Genomic DNA, 26,174 nt, shown 5'->3' with positions numbered 1-26,174 from the left:
TTGGACTGTGGGAGGAAACCGGAGCATCCGGAGGAAACCCACGCAGACACGGGGAGAACGTGCAAACTCCACACAGACAGACATCCAAGGCTAGAATCGAACCCGGGTCCCTGGCGCTGTGAGGCAGCAGTGCTAACCACTGAGCCACCGTGCCGCTTAGAACCAGTAGAATTGTTACAGCACAGAGGGAGGCCATTCAATTTCTGATGAAGGGTCTAGGCCCGAAACGTCAGCCTCTCTGCTCCTATGATGCTGCTTGGCCTGCTGTGTTCATCCAGCCCTGCACCTTGTTGTCTCAGATTCTCCAGCATCTGCAGTTCCTACTATCCCCGGCCATTCAATTCATTGTGTTTGTGCCAGTCGACCTAAGGGTCAATTCAGGTAGTGCTCCCTCCCTGTTCTTCTCCTCATACTGCTTCAAGTGTCCCTTTTCAGACATTTAGAAAATTTAGAATGCTTGCAGAAACAGGCCATTCTGCCTATCATTGGATGAGCTGGCCAAGAAAAAGCCATTCAGCCTGATCCTATTTGCCAGCCATTGGTTCGTATCCTGGACGCCACAGAGCTTCAGGTGCAGATCCAGACATGATTTCAATGAGTCGAGGGTTTCTGCCTCTATTTCCCCTTTCAGGCACCGAGTTCCCACCAACATTCAAATTACATGGGGTACTGAATGAATTTTTCCCTAAAAGCTGCCCAAACGCTGGCAAAATTCATCGGGGTGATCAATTGAGGAAATGGACAAAATCAACAAAGAGCTACTCCACCAATTAAAGGTTGGTTCTCACTGCACTTTGAAAGTATTTAATTGTGTGTCAAGTATTTAGTGACATGGTGAGGTTCCTGCTGTATGGCCTGTATGTTTAACGGTTCCACTAATTTCACAGGAGACTGGACTGTGTGCTGATTTCCACTGCAGTGGCGCAGTAGTGGCTGTTGGACTGCAGACAGGCAGGTAACTCCCACATTTTACTATCTGCTTATTTTCAATTCATCTCTCTGCATTTTCACTGTGCCAACTGACATCAAAAGGTCATGCATCCTGATGATTGACTTCAGTATGCAGGAGACAATTTCAAACTTCGTGGATGGCCTGAAACCTGACGCATTGTAAACTGTGCGGCGGACAGTGTGGAACTCCAGAAGGATGTTGATAAGTTGCTGGAGTGGGAAGATGCATTACAGCTGAAGTTCAATGTGGAGAAGTGTGGGGTGATGCATTTTATGTACAATACAATTCAGCACAGGAACAGGCCCTTCACGCCACCAAGCCTGCGCTGATTCCTAATCCTTATTTAGACCTGCTACTTATTGCCCATGCGCAGTTTCCATCCCTCTGTTCGCCTCCCGTTCATGTATCCATCAAGGTATACTTTAAACATTCCTAATGTGCCTGCTTCCACCACCTCCACTGGCAATGCATTCCAGGCACCCTCCACCCTCTGGGTGAAAAATTTTTCCAGCGCTTTTCCCCAAAACTTTCCCCTTCTCGCCTTGAACCTGTGCCCTCTTGTAGTTGACCTTTCCACCCTGGGGAAAAAAGCCTCTGTCAAAGCTTCTCATAATTTTGTAGACCTCTATCAAGTCACTACTCAGCCTCTGTTTTCCAGTGAAAACAATTCAAGTTTATCCAAACTCTCCTCATAACTAAAACTCTCCAGACCAGGCAATATCCTGGGAAACTTTCTCTGCACCCTTTCCAAAGCATCCATGTCCTTCTGGTAATGTGGCGACCAGAACTGCACACAATATCCAAATGTGGCCTAACAGAAGTTTTGTATAGCTGTAACATAACTTTTTGCCAACTTTTATATGCAATGCCCCAGCCAACGAAGGCAAGCGTGCTGTATGCTTTCTTGACCAATTCATCCATCTGTGCTGCCACTTTCAGGGTGTGGACTTGTGAGCCCAGGTCCCTCTGTATGTCGATGCTCCTAAGTGTTCTGCCATTTATTGAATAATTCACACCTGAATTTGATCTTCCAAAATGCATCACCTTGCATTTGTTCAGATTAAACTCCATCTGCCATTTCTCTGCCCAAATCTGCAATCTATCTAAAAACTGAAAGAACTGCAATGCTGTAAATCAGAAACAAAAACAGAAATTGCTGGAAAAGTTCAGCAGGCCTGGCAGCATCTGTGACACGAAATCAGAGTTAACATTTTGGGTCCAGTGACCCTTCCTCGGAATTGAGGAAGTTCTGAGGAAGGATCACCGGACCTGAAACGTTAACACTGATTTCTCGTCAGAGATGCTGCCAGACCTGCTGAGCTTTTCCAGCAATTTCTGTTTTTGTTTCTGCAATCTATCTATATCCTACCATATCCTTTGACAATCTTCCTAACTATTTGCAACTCCACCAATTTTGGTGTCATCTGCAAACTTACTAATCAGACTATCTACATTTTCCTCCAGATCATTTATATATATTACAAACAGCAAAGGTCCCAGCAATGATCTCTATGGAATACCATTAGTTCCTTATCTCCATTCCGAAATGCACCCTTCAACCCCCACTCTCTGTGTTCTTTGCCCAAGCCAGTTTTGTATCCATCTAGTCATTATCTTGTCCAACAGCTTCCCCATCACACTGACGTCAGGCTCACCGGCCTATAATTACTTGGATTATCTCTGTTTCCCTCCTTAAACAAAGGAACGACATTGGCCATTCTCCGGTCCTCAGTGCACAGATATCTGTTAAGGCCCCAGCTATTTCTTGCCTTGTCTCTCACAGTATGCTGGGATAGATCCTGCCTGGCCCTGGGGACTTATCTACCTTAACATTTTTCAAGATAAACAATACTTCCTCATTCATTGTGTTGACCTGATTTTGGTAGAAAAAACTTTGAAATACATTAGCAGATACAATTCTAAAAGGGGTGCAGGAGCAGAGGGACTCGGCTGTACGTGTGCATACATCAAAGGTAGCAGAACAGATAGAGAGAGAAGTTAATAATACAGTATGCTCAGCATTACTAAGAGGAGCATATTGTACAACAGCAGGTGATACTGAACTTGGTAAGAATTATGGAATAGATATGAGTGCATTGGAGAAAGGGCAGAGGACATTTACAAGAATGGTTCCAGGAATGAGAAACTTTAATAATAACTGGAGAGTTGGTTCTCCTTGGAGAGAAGAAGGCTAAGAGGAGATCTGATAGAGGTTTATGAAGGGCCTGAATAGAGTAGGTGGGGAAAAACTGTTCCTGCTGGTAAAAGGAACAGGAACCAGACAGAACAGATTTTAAATGATTTGCAAAAGAAGCAAATGTGCTCTGAGGGAAATAAACAAGTGGTTCCAGTCTGAATGCACTGCTTACAACTGTGGTGAGGATAAGTACAATTGAAGCATTCAAGAGGGGCATTGGACACTTACTTAAATAGAAACAAAGTGCAAAGAATAGGGGAAAGGTAGAAGAATGGCACTAAGTCATGATCAATAAAAACTGAAAGCACTGCGGATGCTGTTAATCAGGTACAAAAACAGAAGTTGCTGGGAAAGCTCAGCAGGTCTGGCAGCATCTGTGAAGAAAAAAATCAGAGTTAACGTTTTGGGTGCAGTGACCCTTCTGCCAAACCTGCTGAGCTTTTCCAGCAACTTCTGTTTTTGTAAGTGATAATGTTCATTTGATGGACAGCCAGTGCAGACACAATGGGCCGAATGGCAGCCTTCTGCGCCTTAACACTTGTGTAATTCTGAGTGGGGGAGTGATGGCTTTCATAGACATGAACTGTCCAATCACGGGAAAACTTTGAGATGTATTCTCAGTACAATTCCCTGTGTCCCTGTTACTAGGTCTGAATAGTTTCAATGCTCAATCAATGTATTCATTGTGGGATGAACCTCATTAAATCTCATTACACCGAAACAAGAAATTGTGACACACACTTTTGCTCTGTCTCCTCCCCTTTCTCACTTCAGCCCCTGCAAATGTTTTTTTTTCTTCTCCCCCACAGGTGGGTGGTTCTGGATTGTGAAACACAGGCTTTGGTTTCCAGTACTGTCGACGGGAATGAGCAGCTCTCGGTGGTACGCTATTCCCCAGGTAATCACATGTTGTGAACTGTCACTGATACCAACTGGCATTCTCAGCTATCACAAGCTTGCTGAGTGGTAAGACACATGCCTAGCAGCAACCCTGCCCTCCCCATGACCCTGAGAGCTTCTAACAGTCTTGGTGGGTTGATTTTTGGTAACAGACAGCAATAGGCTCACTGATGGGGAGATCAGGAGGATTTAGCATGGTTAATCAGTGTCCCTCAGGATCATCTCTAGTCAGTCTACCAAGCATTCCAGATGAGCCTCTGCAGCCTGTGTGCTTTGCCAGGGCAGGTGGTAGTGTGGATATTGCAGCCAAGCTTTACACTAAGCTGGATGCAGTTGTGACGAGCAGGAACCTAGATCACCACCATCAACAAGCTCTTCCAAAAACCAGTTGTTGCATGTGTATTAATATTTTATATTCCAACAGATGGTAATTTCTTGGCAATAGGATCACATGACAACTACATTTACCTCTACACTGTCAGTGAGAATGGTCGGAAGTATAGCCGGTTTGGCAGGTGCATGGTAAGACTCATGGTGGCTAATATCAATTTATATTAAATTTGAACTGTTCTGAACCCTCCTTTCCCTAATCGTTCTATTTTTTAGCTCTTTCCTGTCCTCTGTTTGAGAGACAATGGGTCCACACAGAGCTACCAAGCCATTTCTAATGTCTTCCTATGTCAAGCCCAGGAACATTGCCCCAATCTTTTATCCGATGTTTCCCTCCCCCATATTGCCACTTCTTGGATTGGGATCTGATCTGCTTCTTCAATTCACCACTCCATCTCCACTATGTGCATTCCTCACCATGTCCCTCTCACTGCCCTCCAGAGGCAGTAATAACTGCTCAGGATACCATTCTATGGGCACACTGAGGGTCTGGCATCTTGCCCTAGAGGTCTTCCTTCCTCGTGTAAGGCTAGGTGGGCAAGTGAAGACAACCAGGTTCATGACAGGCAGGAGAAGATGACCTCCTACTCAAAAAAAGTAATTCACAATAACGTGTCTTCACACAGAATGTACATACAGTGCATTTCATGTAGGGGAATGTCCCGAGCCTCTTTGTTGTCAAAGTTTCATTGACAAAGCTGCAATAAATCACGCAAAGAGGTTTTAGGATAGATAATCAAAAACTTAGCAAAATAGGTAGGTTTTGAGGGCCATCTTAAGGTTTTAAGTCCTGATGTGGGCCTGGCTCCTGAACTAACATTCGTGATGCATGACCCACACAGACTATGTTGAAGTGTTAAGTTCTGCATTAAATGAATGTGCGATGGTTGGTGTTGGTTGTGACAGTGACTCATCGTAACCCCATTCCTCTCTTGCTTATATTTAGGGTCATTCTAGCTTCATCACTCACCTGGACTGGTCTCAAGACAGCCACTTCATCATGTCCAATTCTGGAGACTACGAGATCCTCTACTGTAAGTACAGAAGCTTCCAGATTACCTAGGCTTCTCCTAAAAGCAGCACTGCCATGCCCTCAGACCCATGTTATAAAAGAGGGCAGGGTTTGGTGGCAGCAGTAACGGTGCCAGGCTGGGCCTCAGTAGCTCTAGTTGGAGTGTGGAGGAAGATTTGATGAGGCGCTCTGCTTTTGGTCTGGTTGTATATGTTACAGATATGAAATGTGGAGGTGATTGTCATATCTCTGAGAAGTCAGTATAAACAAGGGAGATGTAAACACTTACTAGATTAGGGAGGATCTCTTGTAGATGAAGCCTGTGTCTTAGTGAGTCAGTGGACTGTCTGTGTGGTAAGTAGTGAAGACTCCTTGATTATTATCCAGTCTGTTGAGTTTGTAAGTTACAATTGATGAAGGGACTTCAATTGTCCTCAGTCTCTGTGATATCAGCAGATTCCAAACAGACTTGAATGGAAAGAAAAAGGGAAACAATGTCTATTTGAACAGGCAATAACTGAGTAATTTATTCTTAGTGTTGGCATCCTGTTTTACAGGGGACATCGGGGCAGGATGTAAATTACTCAGGAATCGTTACGAGTGCAAGGATCTGGAGTGGGTCTCATATACCTGTGTCCTGGGATTCCATGTTTTTGGTAAGGATTATGGCTTTGGGCAATGGTGTGAGCTATGGGGAGAGTGTTCGAAGGAATATTTGAGAATTCTATAGTCAGTGGACAGCTGAAGAAAGTGTGAGGGCTATTGGAGCACCTCCCTCTTTAAGAAGGGACATAACTCAGTGCTGGGGTGAATCTAACACAAAATTAACCAACTCTGACTTTAGACTGCCCTAGTCATGGGGGCTCCCAAACCAAACCGCCATCAAGATGGGCTTCTGAAGCCAATGCTCTGCAATGAAGGTGAATTCACAATAAACTGTTACAGTCAACTACTTAGGACATGGGACCTTGAAGTGGAAATAGGCCATTAGGCCTCTCCAGCCTGCTCCCAATTCAATAAGATTGTGGCTGATCTGATTGTGGTCTCAACCCCAGTTTCCTGTCTATCCATCCAGTGTCTTCAGGATTTTACTGTTTCAATAAGATCATCTCTTGTTCTTCTAAACTCTAACGCCCATCCCACTTAAACTTTCATCTGAAAAGTAGCCCTTCATCAGAGGAATGAATCAAGTGAACATTTGCTGAACTGTTTCTGGTGCAGTTATGTCCTTTTTCAAATAAGGAAACCAAAACTATGCACAGTACTCCAGATGTGGTCTCACCAACACTTTTGACAGCTGCTCTAAGCTTCCCTTCTTTTATATTCATTTCCCCTAGCAATAAACATAACTAGTGCAGATGCACTGTCCCCTTGCACTGGCAAATATAAACCTGCCTAAGAAAAGGGACAGAGGATATTTACTGGGCAAACTAGGGATGAGAGACTTTAAGTAATGTGGAGAGACTGGAAAGTGAGACCACAACCAGTGGTGAAGGAGACTTCATGAGTCACATAGCCTGCACATGCTCCTATAACTATGGGAAAAGGAGTGGGGTGAAGAAAAGAGTGGGAATCATTGGAGAGATCTTTTAAAGAGCTGGCACAGGCGCAAAGATTTTATGAATTCCAACAGCCTTGGTCCATACTGCTAACTTTCAAGCAGTTTGAAAAGCACTGGGAGCTATTTCTTTTTTACTTTTTGTCTTGCCGCAGGGGTCTGGCCAGATGGTTCTGATGGAACGGACATCAATGCACTGTGTCGCTCTCACAATGAGCGCACCGTGGCTGTGGCTGATGATTTCTGCAAAGTTCATCTCTTTCAGTATCCATGTGCCAAACCTAAGGTCAGTCAGAGTCGGTTGATGAGAGACACAAAAAGATAAATTGCTGGAAAAACTCAACGGGTCTGGTAGCATCTGTGGAGAGAAATCAGAATTAATGTTTTGGGTCCAGTGACTTGTATTCAGAATGTGGGTTCTGAAGAAGGGTCACTGGACCCAAAACATTAACTCTGATTTCTCTCCACAGATGCTGCCAAACCTGTTGAGTTTTTCAAGCAATTTTCTGGTTTTTTTTCTGATTTCCAGCATCCACAGTTCTTTCGGTTTTGTTTTGTTCAGTTGTGGTGAGTGTACCTTTGCAAGTTCAGCATCATAAAAAGTGACTGGGGGGACCCCCCCCCCCCCCCCCCACCCCACCACACACCGCCTCAGTCCATCAGAAATCTGTCGATCTCAGTGATGAAAATACCAAAGCCTTTTGGAATTCGGCAGTTCTAGATTTCCAAAACTATTTATGTGAGAAAGGTTTGTTTTGTGATTTCTCTGGAATGCTAATGGATGAGGACAGGCACCCAGCATGATGCTTTTATCCTGTCTCTGCCCTGTCGAGGTGAAAGCAGACAGACCATTCCAAGGATGCGACAGACAAGCACAGAAGGGCTTAGTGGACTAATGTCACAACATTACTGAGTATTAGGATCCCCCCACCACCCGTCTCTCTTTCTCTCTGCCTGCACACAGACAGTCCATGTGGGAAGAAGCCAGTTGGCAGTGTTATCAGTGCAAGCTGCTGCCCCCAGCACTGCCTGCCACACACAGAATTGAGAAAGAGCCGGAAAGGGAAATGTTTGGATGACCACCGAAGATACCTTTCCTGTTTTGCTTATGTGGTGGAGACAGATTTTAATCCAGTTGCTGTGAGGAGATGCCTGCGCTGTCCTTCCACATATTAACCAAAGCAGCTTTGTAAAGGAAAGTGGGTATCCACTTCGCATTCACCCACCTACTCCACTGTTCCCCCTCCCCCACAGCCACCATTGGGTACTAGTATTATGTAACAACAGCAGGGACAGATGACACTGCAATCGGGCTGGACTGTGATGCCTTCCAATGTTGAATAAGCTCCTGGCACTGAGGGTCTGGGTCTGTATATATCATATGGTACTGGATATTAAAGGTACCATGGGTGGCCAGTTCCTGTGCAACTGTGCCAGGGTCAGAACGGAGCCTTTGAGAAGCAGAATAAAAAGCTGCATTGAGGCATTACAAACCACTTCTCTTCTGTGGCTGGATGCACTATAATGATCACTGTGATCATTTCTGAGCTGCTTGGGCAAAGGCAGACAGGAGCCTGGGCTTTTTAAATACAGGCATAGAGTGGAAAAGCCAGAATTTATGCTGAGCCTTTCTAAATCACTGGATTAGACTTCAGTGGGAGTATTGTGTCTAAAATTTTGTTCATTATTCCTTTAGAGTGTCTATGACTAGGCCTACCCCTTAAGAATAACCACAATGATGTGGGTCTGGAGTCACATGTAGACCAGACTGGATAAGCACAGCAGATTTCATTCCCTATAGGACTTTAGTTACAGCAGGATCTTACATCAGTTCACCCTGGTTACATAGTAACCATTAGCCTTTTTCAAATATTCCAGATATTTCTTGAATTCAAATTTTACCAACTGGGATTGAATCACAGAATCCCTACAGTGTGGACACAGGCCCTTTGGCCCAACAAGTCCACACCTACCCTCAGAGCATACCACCCAGACCCATCCCCCTTTAGCCCCCCTAATCTAGGCATTCCTTGAACACTACGGGACAATTTAGTCATGGCTAATCCACCTAACCTGCACGTCTTTGGACTGTGGGAGGAAACCAGAGCACCTGGAGGAAATCCACGCAGACACAGGGAGAACGTGCAAACTCCACACAGACAGTCGTCGGAGGACGGAATCGAACCCAGGTCCCTGGCGCTGCAAGGCAGCAGTGCTAACCACTGTGCCACCATGCCACCCTAGAATGAACCCCTTAAGAGCCCAGAGTGTGGTCAATTGATGTTTTTAGGTGTGATTCAAAATACTGTTACATCATGAACTGTCCCGAACCAACTGATGGGGGTTTAACCTGGCGGTCGCCACACCTCCGGTAAGGGGAGAGGTTGAGAAGACAAGTTCTTCATGGTAATGTCAGCTGGTATGGGAATTGAACCATGCTGTTGGCATCACTCTGCATTGCAAACCAGCCTTTCATCCAACTGCGCTAAGCAACAGTGTTGGAATCTCTGTCCCCCAGAATATAACCTAGGTCTCTGGATTACTAGTCCAGTGACATTAATACTACACCACTACTCCTCAATTCTGGGCTCCCACACTTTTGGAAGGATTTTGAAGCCTGAGAGAGGGAATGGAGGAAATCTATTAGAACAGGACCAGGGCTGAGAGACAGTTAAGTGGGAGTGTTGACCAATGCTACAGTGAAATATATTTTCAAGTTCTAAGAACAAGTTGATTTGGTTTTAATGTAGCTACGCTTGGTGCCTGCGAGGGATACTGCTGAGCTTCCTTCTTGTTCCTAACAGTGCCCCACGCAGACACTCTGTGTTATTACAGTGCTTTGGCCTGGTTACCTAATGTCTTGGCTTCCTGGACACATAGACAGTTGCAATAATCCACAGTTTGGATGCCACAATTTTATGTCACATGGAGAAATTGTTGGGAGTAAAATGTGGCTCATCCAGAACTACTTGCATTGATATGGCACCTGATAATGCAGCATGATGTCCAAAGGTGCTGTAAATAAAGGGAAGCATAGGTGTAGTGATGTCACTTGATCCTCTGGGGACATGGCAGATGATGAAAATTGAATTCAGAAAATGGAAAATCTGGTCAAAAATCCATCTGTGTCACTAATGTCCTTTAGGGAAGGAAATTGTCATTCTTACATGGTCTAGCCCAGATGAGACTCCAGACCCATTGCAATGTGGTTGACTCTTAACTGCACTCTGAAATGGCCTGGCGAGACAATTAGTTGTATCTAAACACCACAAATGTTCAATAAAAGCAATGGGACTAAACTGACCACCATGCATCAACCAAGGCACTGGAAATAACAACACGGCCTTGTCAACCCTGCATAAAGAACATATACAACATAAATAACACTGAACCCATTTCAACAGCCATTCTCTGGTTTATTTCTAAGGGCATGCCTCGACCAATGAAAGTCAAGCTGCCTTGTTTAAAATTTAAACAAAGATTGGAACTTAACTGGCAATCATCATTAACTAGTGCGACATCTCAAAGTAATATCCTTACCAACCAGAGTCCACTTTACCAACCAATCAGCACTCACCACTTATACAACATATTGTTTTCCAATTACATTGGTTTTCTTGAAATTTGTCCTGATGAGCACTAGACAAAAAGCTTTAAGTATATTTTTCAGCAAAGCTCACATTCTGTTCTACCAAACAGCTATTTGAGTAACCTGCTCAGTGATCCTCAGTTTGGGTTCTGTCAGAGGCACACACCTCATTTTTAGCCTTAGCTGAAACATGGACATTGGAGCTAAAATTTAGATGAGGTGACAGTGACTCTCCTTCACATCAAGGTAGCATTTGACTGAGTGTGGCATCAAGGAACCCTAGAAAAACTGGAGTCAATGGGAAAATTTTTTGCTGGCTGTATTCATGCTTGGCATGAAGGAAGATGGTTGTGGTTATTTGGAGGTCAGTAATCTCAACTCCAGGGCATCTCTGCAGAAGTTCCTCAGGGTAGTGTCCTACACCCAACCATCTTCAGTCACTTCATCAATGCCTTTCCTCCATCATAAGGTCAGAAGTGGGGATGTTCACGTATGATTGCTGGTAACTGGCAAGTAACGTGTGCGCTATGCAAGTGCCAGGCAATGACTGGTTAGCTTAGTTGGCAGGATGGCTGGTTTGCAATGCAGAGTGATGCCAACAGAGTGGATTCAATTCCTGCACTGACTGAGGTTACCATGAATGTACGCTTTTTCAATCTTGTCCCTCGCCTGAGGCATGGTGACCCTCAGGGTAAAATCACCACCAGTCATTTCTCTTTAAATGTACTTGCCTAACAAGAAACATTCTAGGAGATTGCAATCGGTGCTACTTGTCTATTGAACAACCCCAATGAGGCAAAATCGATGTTCCCAAGGAGCCCCAGAGTATTTTATATTCTTTACTGTTCCTTTGAACAAATCTGTGCAATAACATCCAACTGTCTGAACTAATGAGAATCAGGGAGTATCAGTTACGGTCCTACACTCTCAAATGTTACCTTGAAAATTCCCAAACATGTGAAGACTTAAAGTCTCTTAATTTTTTTTTGCTTGTAGGCACCCAGCCATGTGTATGGTGGACACGGCAGTCATGTGACTAATGTCCGTTTCACACACAATGACACCCACTTGATTTCAACAGGGGGCAAGGACACGACTGTGATGCAATGGCAAGTGATGAACAGCAGCCTCGAACGCAGCACTTCCATCTCGTCCACCTCTGTTTCCTCGCTGGAAATCCCTTCAGGAGGCAATGCTTGAAATGTTTATTGGGCAGACACTCTCTCTGTGTTATTTGCCCCTGCCCCTGCCCCTGCCCTTTCTGAAAGTCAAAGGTAATCGGACTGACAGGTTCACACTATAGATACAAGTTGAGATGAGGTGTTTCTTCATGAGGGCCATCCTGAGATTATGTAAATACTGTGCACATTTTTCTCAGTTGTCCCATTCTTTACATTCTCATCTTGCCCCTATTACTGAGCGATGATGGGAGTGGGGATAACCTTGATACTGGATCTAAATGTAAAAGAATTTTAAAAATTGACTTCTTTTGAATAGATAAGGTAGGTTGAAGTTTAGTGGGACTGTGAATGTTCAATTGTAGAATTGCTGGTAAGTGTACAAGAACACCCTGCAGTAAAATGGGAGACTTGGGATTGTTGAGTCTTTATTGATGTAAGTACGAATTGTAGATTTATTGTGCAGAAGTGGAAGAAGCTCAGTCTGAAGGCAGTGGAATTATAAAATGATGAGAAAAAGAATTTGATTGTGTGCAAGGTGGGTTTGATGTATAAACAATATTGCAGAGAATGGGAAGGTGGCTTTTTTTGTAGAGTTGGGGAGGTAAGCCTATGTCTTTGCATTTCTTATTGAACAACTCTTATTAATGTCACGTTAAGAAGCAGGGTTGAGCATGAAGATCACAGTGTCACAGTGATGGACAGGAAGGTTGATTCAATGTTGCTCCTACATGGATGAGTGCAGGTCAGCGGTCAGTTGTCAGGGGCAGAGATGAACTTTAGTAAGTAACCATGCCAATGACTCTGTATTTGTTAAGTCAACAAAATGGGGGGGAAAATCAATCTTTTGCAGATTTTGTCCTTGTGATAGTTTTCCTTTTAAAGTCTGTGAAGTAACTGGGCAAGTGGACAAGTAAGCAAGAAAGTTGCTGCTAGTCTTCTGCCACTCACTGGGTGCTATAGTTAGGGCGAGGCGAGACCAGCCCAATCCTCCCCAACTCACTGACTTTGCCATGCAGGTCATTGGCAGCTCTGTGGGGAGATTCATCTTTACATTCCAACAGTCAGTGGCACTGCAACTCTACCTGATAATGTTCCTGCATTTCGTTTTCAAAAGTGGTAGTTTTCATTTGTCTTTTATAAATGTTGTCTTCTTGGGAAGACTTGAACTTTATGGAAATTAAATAATTGGAGCCAAATATTTTCACAAGGACCAAAGCACCTTACTCACAGACTAGATGATTGTAAACAGTTTTAAACTGTACAGAAAATGTATTTTTTTCTTTGAAATAAAGCCCGAATTTAACAATCATGTTCAACTGTTTGCCAGTATTTAAAATTAGCTGCACAACAGAATTGCTGATTTGGTTTCTTTAATTTTCACTTACCTTCTAATTATTTAGCTGCAAAACCATTCCCGGTGGAAACAAGAGTACATAGAACATAGAACATTACAGCGCAGTACAGGCCCTTTGGCCCTCGATGTTGTGCCGACCTGTGAAACCAATCTGAAGCCCATCAAACCTAAACTATTCCATTATCATCCATATGTTTATCCAATGACCATTTAAATGCCCTTAAAGTTGGCGAGTCTACTACTTTTGCAGGCAGGGCATTCCATGCCCTTACTACTCTCTGAGTAAAGAACCTACCTCTGACATCTGTCCTATATCTATCACCCCTCAATTTAAAGCTATGTCCCCTCGTGCTAGCCATCACCATCCGAGGAAAAAGGCTCCCACTGTCCACCCTATCTAATCCTCTGACCATCTTGTATGTCTCTATTAAGTCATCTCTTTACCTTCTTCTCTCTAATGTACACATTCAACTTCCGTAATCCATTCCACTGTCCAATCAATTCATAGCAGAAGTTCTTCTTCCCTTATCCTGTTACCATCTCTTTTTGACCTGCACCATCATTGCTTTTGTCATTTAATTTCTCCTGCTTTCCACACAATCCACAGACCTTCCCCTGTGTTCTTATCCGTATCACCCACCACCTCCACCCCACAACACCATTACCACCACCTCCCAATCACCCTGGGCCCCACAAACACACCTTTCACAACTCTGTCAGAGATAGTAGGAATTGCTGATGCTGGAGTCTGAGATAACGAGGTGTAGAGCTGCATGAACATAGCAGGCCAAACAGCATCGGAGGAGCAGGAAAGCTGACATTTTGGGTCTGGAATTTAGTAAGTAACCATGTCAATGACTCTGTATTTGTTAAGTCAACAAAATGGGGGAAAAAATCAATCTTGCAGATTTTGTCCGTGTGATAGTTTTCCTTTTAATGCATTTCCGAAGAAGGGTCCAGACCTGAAACGTCAGTTTTCCTGCTCCCCTGATGCTGTCTGGCCTGCTGTGTTCATCCAGCTCTACACCTTGTTATTTCACAACTCTGTACTTGCCGAAAGCCTAGTTACATCTCTAAACTTTCCCACTGCAAATGAAAGGTCAACAATCTTAAATGTTAACTCTGTTTCTTTCTTCACAGATCCTGCCTGACCTGCTGAGTTTCTCCAGCACTTTCTATGTTTACTTCATACTTCTAACATCTGCAGTATTTTACCTTTGTCTCTGAGAATCATCAACCTGCCACATTTCCTTAAACTCTATACATAACTACCATTCTGGGTTCTAAAAGCTCCAATCCTGATGTCACCCTTGAACTATCTGACTCTAAATTCAAGGTTCTGTCCCCTTGTTCTAGGCTCTTCCCACCACACTCACCACTACAGCTAATAAATCACCCTGAAAAAATAATGTTATTAGCTGTTGACACCAGTAAAATACAGTGAAAAGCTTCAATTGTTGCCACAGGATCTGGGCCTACCAGAACCAGAAGCTGCTGCCAATGCCTCACCAATAACCAGGAGTCCCTGGCTCTGGGCCTACCCCAACCAGAAGCTGCCACTGCCTCACCAATAACCAGGAGTCCCAGGCTGTGTGCCTACAACATCCAAAGGTTGCTACCACCACCTCACCAACAACCAGGAGACCCTGGCTCCAGGCCTACCACAACCAGGAGGTGTCACTATTGCCTCACCGAGTACTAGGACTTTCCACTCCAGGCCTGCCACAACCAGGAGCTGCCGCCACTGCCTCGCCGATAACCAGGAATCGCCAGCTCCTGGCCTACCGCAAACAGGAGTCCCTGGTTCCGCTGCAGCTGCCACCTCATTCCAGGGCACGATGGTGCACTTAGACTGTGATCTGGGCACATACAGTTGCTTTGTGACCTACGTTGCCAAATGTTTTCAGTGATGGAACAACAAATCTTTATGTCCCCAATTTCTCTTTTGAAAATTACTAATGAATCTGCTTTGTCTGCCTTTTCAGGCAACATATCCTCCAGAATACAACAACTCACCGAGTAGGAAAAAGTTTGTTTTCCCTCTGCATTTTACGCTCCAGATTTTTCTCACTAGGATTCAGTGGGAGAGACATTTCCAGAAGTCCTGGCATGAAAGAGCCTTAGCCAAAAACATAAGTAACACAAGAGTGAGGAGCTTCACATAGCAGATATATGCAGTATTACATGAATGCATAAAAATATGTATATAGAATCTGTTATTAGCTCAGTTCTTCAAAGAGCTGTACAGGGGGTTCTGTTATAATGCGATAGTTGCATTCGTACAAAATCGCGCTGTAGAAATAACAGGGCCTATGGGAAAAGCAGGGTTGGGGCAAACCACCAAAAAAAATCACTCATAATTGCTCAAAAATCACTCAAAAGCCTAACACAAAGGACAGCACAGTTTGAATAAATGTTTAATTCATATCTAATAATGAAATAGAAGTAAATTTAACACATTATCTTGAAAAAATGTCAAGATGACTTGGTGGGGGAGAAGGTTTTGAGGTTGCTCTGTTGTTAATGCAGGGGCTGAGGGTCATCATCATCAACATCACCTTCAGATGCAGAGATAACAAGGTGTAGAGCTGGATGAACACAGCAGGCCAAGCAGCATCAGAGGAGCAGGAAGGCTGAGGTTTCGGGCCTAGACCCTTCTTCAGAAAAATCCCTTCACCTTCAGATGCAGTTGTGGTTGCAGGGTTAGGGTGAAAAATAGTTAATCCAGAAGTGTATGGCTGTGGTGCATTGTCTTCTGACTGTTTCTTGGGGGTTGGCTTAAAAAAGACATCCAGTTTTTGCTGCTTTGCCCTTTTCCTTTTTTCAAGAAGAAGCTGTTCATAAGGTGCCAAATAAGATCTTATTCCATGAACTGCTACCTTGCTACATTCTGCATTGTAATCGGTGTCCTTTAAGAGCTGCAGCTACCTCTCAATTTCCCTCAGGATAGAAGACAGAAGTGGAAAACTCTCATGGTACTGCATCCTGGACGACTACTTTTTCATCTCCAGCTTCCACTTCCCCCCCCTCAGCGACAAGTAGATTAGCTGTAGACGAGTCTTCACAGTGGGATTCAAGCAGGTCTTCAACATCTTCACTCTCCACTTCTTCAAATCCAAATTGCTTTGCAAGATCAACACAATGTACTTTGATTGTTGGGAACTCCTCTGATGGATCATAGGTTTTAAAATCTTCTAAAAAATCTGGGAGAAGCTTCTGCCAAACTGCATGCAAGCAATCCTTACTGACGTCACCCCAGCTTTCACGAAAATGTCAATTGCATTCTTGGTATTAAAGCTCTTCCAAAATTGAAGAACACTGTCCTTATCCCCCTCAGTGGCTGCAATAAACCTCTTAAATGTGCACCTTAAATAATAAGCTTTAAGAGCTGCTATTGCACCCTGGTCCATGGGTGGAAGGAGAGTGGTTGTGTTTGGGGATAGAAATAGTACTTTGATGTTTTCAGAAAGCTCACCAATGGTGGGAGGATGGCTTGGCGCATTATCCAGGATGAGGAGAATCTTGAAATCCAAAATTATTTTTCCTGCAATAATTTCTAAAAACATCTTCCAAAACATCAACAATAAGGATTAGCAAATGCAATTCAATGCAGATAAATGTGAGGTATTGCACTTTAGAAAGTCAAACCAAGGTAGGACTTGTACAGTAATTGGTAAGGTCCTAAGGAGTGTAGTGGAACAGAAGGACCTAAGAATACAAGTACACAGTTCATTGAAAGCAGCATCACAAGTGGACAGGGTGGTGAAGAAGGCATTTAGCATGCTGGCCTTCATCGGTCAAGGCATTGAGTATAGGAGTTGGGACATTATACAACTGTAACATAAGTTGTTGGTGAGGCCACACTTGGAGTGTTGTGTACAGTTTGGTCACCCTTTATTGGAAAGACATAGTTAAATTGGAAAGTATGCAAAGAAGATTTAAAAGGATGTTGTCAGCACTAGTTGGCCTGAGTTATAGGGAGCGGTTGGCCAGGATAGGACTTTATTCCTTGGAACGCAAGCGAATGAGGGGTGACCTTATTGAGCTGTATAAAATCATGAGGGGAATAGATAGGATGAATGCACATAGTCTTTTTCCCAGGGATGGGGAATTGAAAACTAGAGGGCATAGGTTTAAGGTGAGAGGGGATAGATTTAAGAAGGACCTGAGGGGCAACTTTTTCAAGCAGAGGGTGGTGCCAGAGAAAGTGGTTAAGGCGGTTACAACAGCAACATTTAAAAAACATTTGGATAGGTACATGGATGGGAAGGGTTTAGAGGGATATGGACCAAATGCGGGCAATTGGAACTAGCTGAGTGGGCACCACAGTCAGCATGGATCAATTGGGCCGAAGGGCCTGTTTCCATACTGTACTACCCTATGACTCTTAAGGTAACCGATGGAATTGTGTCATAGCCAACACATGTGCGTGTTATTATTCAGATAGGCAGCTGATTCATCCATAAAGGACACTGTGGCCAACCCCAAGCTATCTTCTACATAGTTGCTATTCCAGGAAGGGAATGAGAATAGGAGTGAAGAAGAGACAGAACCCCAGTAATCTCTATCTGTACACCACCTTTCAGTTTGGATGAAATGTGCTGATTTTTCAGCACAGTTCAAATTAGCTTGCCTCAGTTAAAGTCAAATAATAGAATGACAAGGGCAATTAACAGAAGTTTGAAATGTACCAGATAAAGACCTGTTACTGATGTAATTTGTTATCTTATACTAGATTCCAGTGTCAATTGATACAGTCAAAGACAGCAACTTATGTCTGTATTCGTAACGTAAAAGGGGGCAAAGCTCTGGAAATCTGAAAACTGTGACAGCTGTTCCTAAGTGGCATGATCGCAGTTTATACGGACCACTTTCTGGATCAGAATAATGGCTAATGTAGCACAAGTTGACATTTTGGCACAGATATAGTACCTACTCTCTCTCTGGAGTCAGAAAGACATTGCTTTATGCCTCACACCAAGGTATTGAACCCAACAGGTCAAACCAACACTCTAAATCCTTGAGGTGAGCGAGCTGCAAACTATCAAAGGTCAGCACTGAGTGCATGCCACGTGATCAGAGGGTTCAGCACTAAGCAAGTGCCATAATGTCAGATGGACAGCATTGAGGGAGCACCACACTGTCAGAGGATCAGTGATGAGGGAGCACCATACTGTTGAAGAATTTGCAATGAGGAGGGCCACACTGTCAGAGGATTAGTGATGTGGGAGCACTGCACTGTCGGAGGATCAGTACAGAGGGAGCACTGCACTGTCACAGGGTAAGTACTGAGGGAGCGCTTCACAGTTGAAAGCTCAGCACTGAGGGAATGCCACACTGTTGGAGAGTCAGTGAGGAAGGGCAGACACTGTCAGAAGGTCAACACCAAGGCAATGCCTCAGCATCGGAGGGTCAGTGGTGAGGGCACACTGCACTGTCAAAGGGTCGTGCTAAGGAACTGCTGCACTGTTGGAGCCCAATACTCAAGAAGCGCCGCACTGTTGGAGGGTCAGTACTGAGGGAGTGCTGCACTATTGGAGGGTCAGTACTGAGGGAGCGCCACATTATCAGGGTGTCCCTTTCAACAACGTGCTTGAAGGGCAAACCTTGAGTCGTCAACAGGTGAAGCAGAGGCTTAGAAGGTGGAGGGAGGGGCATTATATTGGCACAAAGCATTGGCTAGATGTTGGGGACTGAAGAGAGAGTATGTACATGTACACATACGTTTTTCCAAGATTTCTGTTGTAAAGTAATACAATTCCAAACCTTGCACATCAAGCGATTTTCTCTGCACCACATCCTCTCCTTGCTGTCATCTGTCCACCTGCATTTGCAGCAGAGGACCAGTGTGTTCACAACATAGGAAGGGGAAAGTCATTCAGCCTCTCGAGCCTGTTTCATCAATGTGAGCATGATTCAGGGTGAGGGCTTCATATGTGTGCCTTTCAATGTGTCAGTTTAAGTCTGAGCATATTTCAGGAAAGAAGATTCAGTGAGATGGTGTGTTTCAGAGTGTGAGATTCAGTGTGACTGTGTTTCAGGGTGAGAGTTGGTTGAGAGTGTTTCAGATTCTGTGTGAGCATGCTTCAGCAGGTGTGATTGTGAGTAAGTTTCAGGATGAAAAATTCAGGGACTCTGTTTCAGGATAAATTTCAGTTTGAACATGTTTCAGAGTGTGAGAGTCAGTGCGTGTCTGTTTTCAGGGTCAGAGGTTCATTGTGTGTGTTTCAGGGTCTGAGGTTCATTGTGTGTATTTCAAAGTGTGAGAGATTTGGTGTGAGCAAGGTTGCCACAATTATTTTCTGGCTAGAAAGGTATTAGCAAGTTCTTTTAACTGAGTGAGCTGAAGAAATACCAGCGTTTCTAAACACTGTACAGAGTTTACCAATGCAACGTCATGCTGTTTGTGATGAAAATGCATGAGCAATGATAGAAACGTGACTTAAACCCACTGACATGTTAGGTACAGGGATACTAGTGTGAATATTATATGAATGGTGTTTTTGGGAACTGTACCAAAGCCTGATACAAAGCTTTGTTATTTTCAATTTAGAAAAACATGTTTTGGAATTAATGGGATTATATTTTCACTGTGTGTTTAAAACATTTGAATTGTATTGTAAGTATGTGGTTTGGTTCATTCTATTTAATGCCACTTCTTTTGTAATAAACTTCCATTTTGTTGTTCAAGCAAAATTTGCAGCATTGTGTGCTTATGTCTCTTATGCGACCACTTTGCTTAAACTAAAACAAATTAAATTATGATCTATCAGGCCTGGTTCCTGTCTAGGATCTGATTTGTCTAGTAATGACATTAAATAGAATCATTTCTTTCCATCTCATACCAAAGTGACCTACCCTCTGTCCTAAGACTGTGACCCTTTGTTCTGGATACCCTTCCCACGGGGAACATCATCTTTGCATCCAGTCTGTCCAGCCCTGTCAGAATTTAAAACATTTCAATGAGATTCCCTCGCATTCTTCTAAACACTGAATACAGGCCCAGTCAAACTAATCTCTCCTCTTACAACAAACCTGCTGTTCCAGGATTCAGTCCTTTTCCTTTAACTGCTGTCTCCTTGACTTCACTTAGCCTTTAAACCATTACTGGAGAAGCTACAACATTCGCTGCTGCCAAATCATTCCCTAAGATTTAAGGCAACTCCATGTGTGGGTAAATTATGGTCAATCCAACAGTTACCATTTCAGATATTAGCTCACATTCTTAACCCTGTACCCGATAACAAAGGTATTGATACATATGCCCCATGAATAGCTTTTACTAAAACTCTGGCAAGTATGTCATTCTCTGGTGAAACGGTCATGCCTTTCCCCAGCAAAAGAGTTTGTGTGGCTTCTGTATCTCTATGTATCATCATATGTTTATTAAGTAATTAATCCTCAAATGAGGCACTTTACATGTTGACAAGAATTTCCTATAAATCTTTGATAATTTGGTCACCTTGTTTAGTTGCCTGCACTCACAAAGTGTTTCCACCTGGTCTCGCACCTGCAGTCAGAGCTGTAACTTGTTCTGTAGTATTCTTAGTTTGGGATCCTTTCTCTGCTAACCTTGCATACCCTGATAAATCCCATGGATTCACCCAACAACTTCCAGCAATCAGCACAACAGAAACACCTAGGTCTTTGGGAATCACTTCCACCATCAGCACCCTCTTGTACGGCCTGAGGACAGGATCCTGGGGCATTCCCAGCTGTCCCTCCTTGTCCCTGATGGCTTGCCTTCCTTTCACCTTCCCAACTTCTGTCCTTCTCAGTTTATGGAAGTGACAGAAAAAAGGTTTAATTTTGTGGATCAACTTAATCGTCAGGCGTCTTAGCTGCTTGTCTTGCTGTTACAACTTTTTAGTTTTCAATGAATACTTTCAATGCACGTTTGCAATAACAGACGGAATAATATTTTAAATTCTTCAAGTAAATTACTTCCTCAAGGGTCTCATACATAGTTTCTACATTTCATGCATGCATCCAACAATGAAACTTTTTGCTTTACCCTCTCAAATTAAGTCGACTTAGGCATCCTAAGGATATTTTAACATTTCTGCTGTAACTCCTATGCAGCAAGATTACTTTTTTTTAAACTAACTCATTTTCTATAAAAAGCCTCCTCAAAAAGCAAGTAATTTCATCAACCAACTTTCAAAGAGCAATGTTCAGGTTTCTTTCGGCCACCTGTTCAGCCATCTTTTCAAAGGAAAGGGAAAATGCATCATAGAAACATAGAAAATAGGAGGAGTAGACCATTAGGCCTTTCAAGTTTGCTCTGCCATTCATTATGATCATGGCTGATCATCCAACTCAATAATCTGTTCCTGCCTTCTACCTATATCTTCTGATCCCTTTAGCCCAAGTGCTACATCCAACTCCATTTTGAAATCATACAATTCTTTGGTTATGACATTTTATGTGGTGGACATTTCCACAGGCTCAAAATTCTCTGGGTAAAGAAATTTCTCCTCATTTCAGTCCTAAAATGTTTACCCCATATCCTTAGACTGTAGCCCCCAGTTCAGGACTTCCCCACAATTCCTGCATCTGTCCTGTTTAGTCCTGTTAGAATTTTATAAGTGAAATAACTGCATAGAGGCTGGTATCCCGCCACCAAGTCACACGTGGAAAGTTCTTGACAATGGTCCAGCTTCCTCAGAGCTAGTTCTCAGAGTGAACTGAAACTCTTGACACTCCAGTTTATATCTGTCAGCTCGGGCTTCCTGAGCAGACCAGATTAACAGCCCCAATCAGGGAACTCATATTCTATGAGATCTACCTGGCTGACCTTGTTAAAAATATTACATCTGTTCCTGTTTTTTTGTAATTCCTCCTGGGACATTTAGCATGGGGTTCAGATCCTCCAACTCTGCCTCTGATAGGGTGTCATGTAATGCGCAGTACGCAAAGCATCTTGGAAGAAACTCATTCTCCTCTTCAGGTGGCAGAGGCGATAAGGCAGCAACATCCACTGTGTTCCATATTCTGAGGTATCTTGTTGGGGGGGGCAGGGGAGAGCACACGGGTTCTGTAATAGTTGGAAAGGCAATCGAGGAGCTGGACATGCTTTACTCCTACCCTGTTTGCAGCTTTCATATGGTCCATATGCTTGTTCAGGACATTGCACCTACCTGAACTTTATTGGATCTGATCTTGCGTTGACCATGCCTCTTATCCATGTAGGGCCATTCCCGTGATTGCTATAGCAAACTTCATCCCCTTAAGTAAACGGTCTCTCTCACTTATGCGCAGTTTTGTGTCAGGCATTAGTCCTCCTGATGCTTTTTCACTCCTCCCCCTCCCAGGTACAAGATGATCAGATTTCACTGGTGCAGAATCTTCCTCCCATTAACAACTCTGATGGAGCTATCCCTGAAGTTGCATGAGGGATGGTCCCATAATCAAACCAAGTCACTTTGGTGTGTAGTGAAGCTGTAGGCTAATTCTTTAAGCCTGCCTTCAAAGTTTAGACTGCTCTTTCTGCCAGACCATTGGATGATAGATAGTATGGGACTGTTCTTATATGTCGAATACCATTCCACTTTAGGAAATACTCAAATTCCCCGCTGGTAAACGATGGCCCATTATCTGTGACCAACACTTTCCAGGAGTCAACAAGGTGCAAGGCTGGATGAACACAGCAGGCCAAGCAGCATCATAGGAGCAGAAAGGCTGACGTTTCGGGCCTAGACCCTTCATCAGAAAAGGGGGAGGGGAAGGGGGTTCTGAAATAAATAGGGAGAGAGGGGGAGGCGGATAGAAGATGGATAGAGGAGAGGATAGGTGGAGAGGAAACAAACAGGTTGAAGAGGCGGGGATGGAGCCAGTAAAGGTGAGTGTAGGTGGGGAGTTAGGGAGGGGATAGGTCAGTCCAGGGAGGACGGACAGGTCAAGGGGGCGGGATGAGGTTAGTCGGTAGGAGATGGGGGTGCGGCTTGAGGTGGGAGGAGGGGATAGGTGGGAGGAAGAACAGGTTAGGGAGGCGGGGACGAGCTGGACTGGTTTTGGGATGCGGTAGGGGGAGGGGAGATTTTGAAGCTTGTGAAATCCACATTGATACCATTGGGCTGCAGGGTTCCCAAGCGGAATATGAGTTGCTGTTCATTATTTTGATTGGTTGATTTGGATGTTGCTAAGCAATGTAACCGATCCAAACCGGATGTCAGTGGACTTTCCGATGTGTACATTCTCCTGGATACCAGCCTATGAGTTCTCTGACTCAATTTAGGTCCAGTCGGACTCTTTTGCAGTCCACAGCGACCACAATGGATTGCTGGCCTGGATCCTGAAGAAAATTTTAATCGTTTGGCTGAGGCTTGGTTTTGTTTTCAGGTTTTGCTGTGGGTTGATCTTGAGTCCTTCTGTTCAGGATATGCCTTGAGTGAGGCTATGCAGTTGCCTTCATTCAAGTGGTGTTCCCCAAACTCAGTAAGACTGGTGAGGGTGACAATTCATATGTTCCACTTGCTGCATTTTCCAATGACAAAGCTAGTTGTAGTGCCTATTTGAGTTCCAGTTAGGCTTCAGCTAATAGGTGCTTTTGCAAGGTTATATCATTAATCCCACACATCAAACTGTCTCTCAGCATCTTGTTAAGGGTTAAACCAAAGTCACATGCCTGTGCCAGTCATCCTAACCTCATCAAAACCTTGGATTCCCCTGGTTCTTGAATTGCCGAGTAAATAGATAGCATCTCAGAATTAGAGGAGGCTTGGGGTCGTAATATTCCTTAATTAAATCCATCAACTCTTGAAAGGTTTTAGTATCTGTGCCTCAGGAAAAGAGGCTCCTAATAACCGAAAAAGCTGTGGGTCTGCAAGCTATTAGGAGAATTGCTTGTTGCTTTTCATCTGTCCCAATGTCATTTGCCTAGAAAATATGACACATTCTTTCCAAATACTGGGCCTAGTCTTCAACGGCAGGATTGAGCAAGTCAAGTTTCCCAAATTACGACATGATGCCAGAAATGCTTACCCCAACTCAAAGACTGCTGTTGCGAGTGAACTTCTTCAGGAGCGTGCTTTTGTCTCATCACCACTGAAATAGCTGCACAGAGGCCGGTATCCTGACACCAACTCACCCTTTATTTACAAATGGAAGGTCCTTGACAACTGATCCAGCTTCCTCAGGGCCAGCTCGGAGTGATCAGAGCCTCTGACACTCCTGTTTATATCTGTCAGCCAGGGCTCCCTGATTGGACCAGATTAACAAACACAATCAGGGAACTCATATTCTATGCAATCACTACAACAGATGCCCCCTTAGCCTTCTAAACTCCAGTAAATATAATTTAACCAATCCAGTCTCTCTTCAGATGTTAGACCTGCCATCCCAGGAATCAGTATGGTAAACCTTAGTTGCACTCCCTCTATAGCAAGAAAATCCTTCCTCAGATATGGAGACCAGGACAGCACACAATATTCCAGGTGTGGTCTTACCAAGGCACTATGCAATTGCAGCAAGACATCTATACTCCTATACTCGAATCCTCTTGCCATGAAGGCCAATATACCATTCTTTACAGCTTGCATTGCTTTCATTAGATTTTGAAGGCCTGCACAGATTTAAATAGTTCCAGTTGGGTTTTGGATTAGAGTCAGGTCTTTAACAAGAGTCAGAGCCCTCTTTTCAAGTACCAGCCTTTTAATATTAGTTATTGTTAAAACAGAATTTCTTCAATGAAGAGGCAATAATTGATTAACGTGTACAGTAGCGATGTACAAAGCCTAAATACCCACCCATCCAGATATCTCCAAAAGACTTATGCAAACACATGTCCTCTTTCTCTCTCTTCTGAAAAAAAAATGGAAAAAAGATTTCTGTATGGAAATGGGCTTTCTGAAAAACATACTTTGGCCAATGGGTTTTTCATGAAGACAAAAGAATAAATGTAGGATGTTCTCTAATGTTCAGGTACGTGCGATGAAGTCACTAATACTGTCTCTGAAGTCTTGCAGAAACAGCTTGTTCAAGAATAAGCAGCATTATATATGTCGATAGTTCATGGTTGCTTACCTGTGGTTTGAATCTATTTATTTGTAATAAGTAGTAATTTCTGTCGAGTACAGAAACCTTGTCCATGTTCTTTGTTAACTTGAATCTGAGCTTTCAGAAAATGCTTAACTTTTCTCTTATGATGGCTGTAGGAATAGCAGACTTATTTCCAGCGCACTACCCCAGCAAGGCATAACAGGAGGTATCAGGGTCCTAGTAGTAATTGTCAAATCTTCTCTGGCCACAGGTGAGGACAACAGGGGAAATATGAAAGGACCAGGCAGAGAGAGGGAGGGTGAATGTGGGAGAGGGCTGTGAGGAGAGAGACAGGAACATAACCACTGTGCAAAGCAGCCCAACTTCTAACTTGAATCGAATTCCAATCCGATGGCAGGCAATGGGCAAGGGGTGAGTGGGAGGAAGTCCAGCTCTGCTTGCAACATGCAAGGAGGTAGGGAAAGAGAGAAGGGGGTGGCTGGGAGAGAAGGGGTTGGAGAGAAAAAAGGGAGTGGAGGAGAGAAAAGGATGGGGTAAAGAAATGGGGATGGGGAAGAGAAGGGGATGGGGAGTGTTTCCATGAGTAGGACCTGAGAGTACAGCGTCAGTGTGAAAGGACAACCCTTTAGAACTGATATGAGGAGGAATTTCTTCAGCCAGCAAATGGTGATTTTGTGGAACTCATTGCTGCAGAGAGCTGTGGAAGCCAAGTCATTGAGTGTACTTAAAACAGAGATAAATAGGTTCTGAGTAGTAAGGGGAATCAAGGGTTACAGAGAGAAAGCAGGAGAATGGGTTTGAGAAACATAGCAGCCATGATCGAATGGCAGAGCAGAAGGTATAAGAGGGACAGAGGAGGAGATGGACAGGAGGTTGGAGGGGAGAGATGGAGGAGGGGTGTGGGGAGATAGATAGTTCGGGAGAGATGGAGATGGGAGAAGGTAGATGGAGCTGGACGAGGGGTGTTGGGGGTGATGGCGGGAAGATGGAGATGAGCGTGTGGGGGAGATGGAGAGGAAATGGAGTTAGGCCTGGGGGTTG

General features: G+C 43.9%; 1 protein-coding gene across 3 annotated transcripts in view; it reads left to right on the top strand.

Moving 5' to 3' along the window:
- eml3 (EMAP like 3) overlaps positions 1-13,088 on the top strand; it is a 59,158-nt gene extending 46,070 nt beyond the window's left edge. For all 3 annotated transcript variants that reach the window (XM_048619718.1, XM_048619716.1, XM_048619717.1), the window contains 7 exons: positions 888-955; positions 3,959-4,047; positions 4,474-4,571; positions 5,386-5,473; positions 6,009-6,107; positions 7,165-7,295; positions 11,595-13,088. In XM_048619718.1, coding sequence (XP_048475675.1) covers positions 888-955; positions 3,959-4,047; positions 4,474-4,571; positions 5,386-5,473; positions 6,009-6,107; positions 7,165-7,295; positions 11,595-11,798 — 777 coding nt within the window. In that variant the 3' untranslated portion in view covers positions 11,799-13,088. The remainder of the gene's footprint in view (positions 1-887; positions 956-3,958; positions 4,048-4,473; positions 4,572-5,385; positions 5,474-6,008; positions 6,108-7,164; positions 7,296-11,594) is intronic.
- Positions 13,089-26,174: the final 13,086 nt, after the last annotated feature.

This window comes from Rhincodon typus, chromosome 43 (assembly GCF_021869965.1).
Source record: "Rhincodon typus isolate 14 chromosome 43, sRhiTyp1.1, whole genome shotgun sequence".
In the NCBI taxonomy this organism is placed as follows: Eukaryota; Metazoa; Chordata; class Chondrichthyes; order Orectolobiformes; family Rhincodontidae; genus Rhincodon; species Rhincodon typus.
This window is presented reverse-complemented; position numbering and strand designations above follow the sequence as displayed.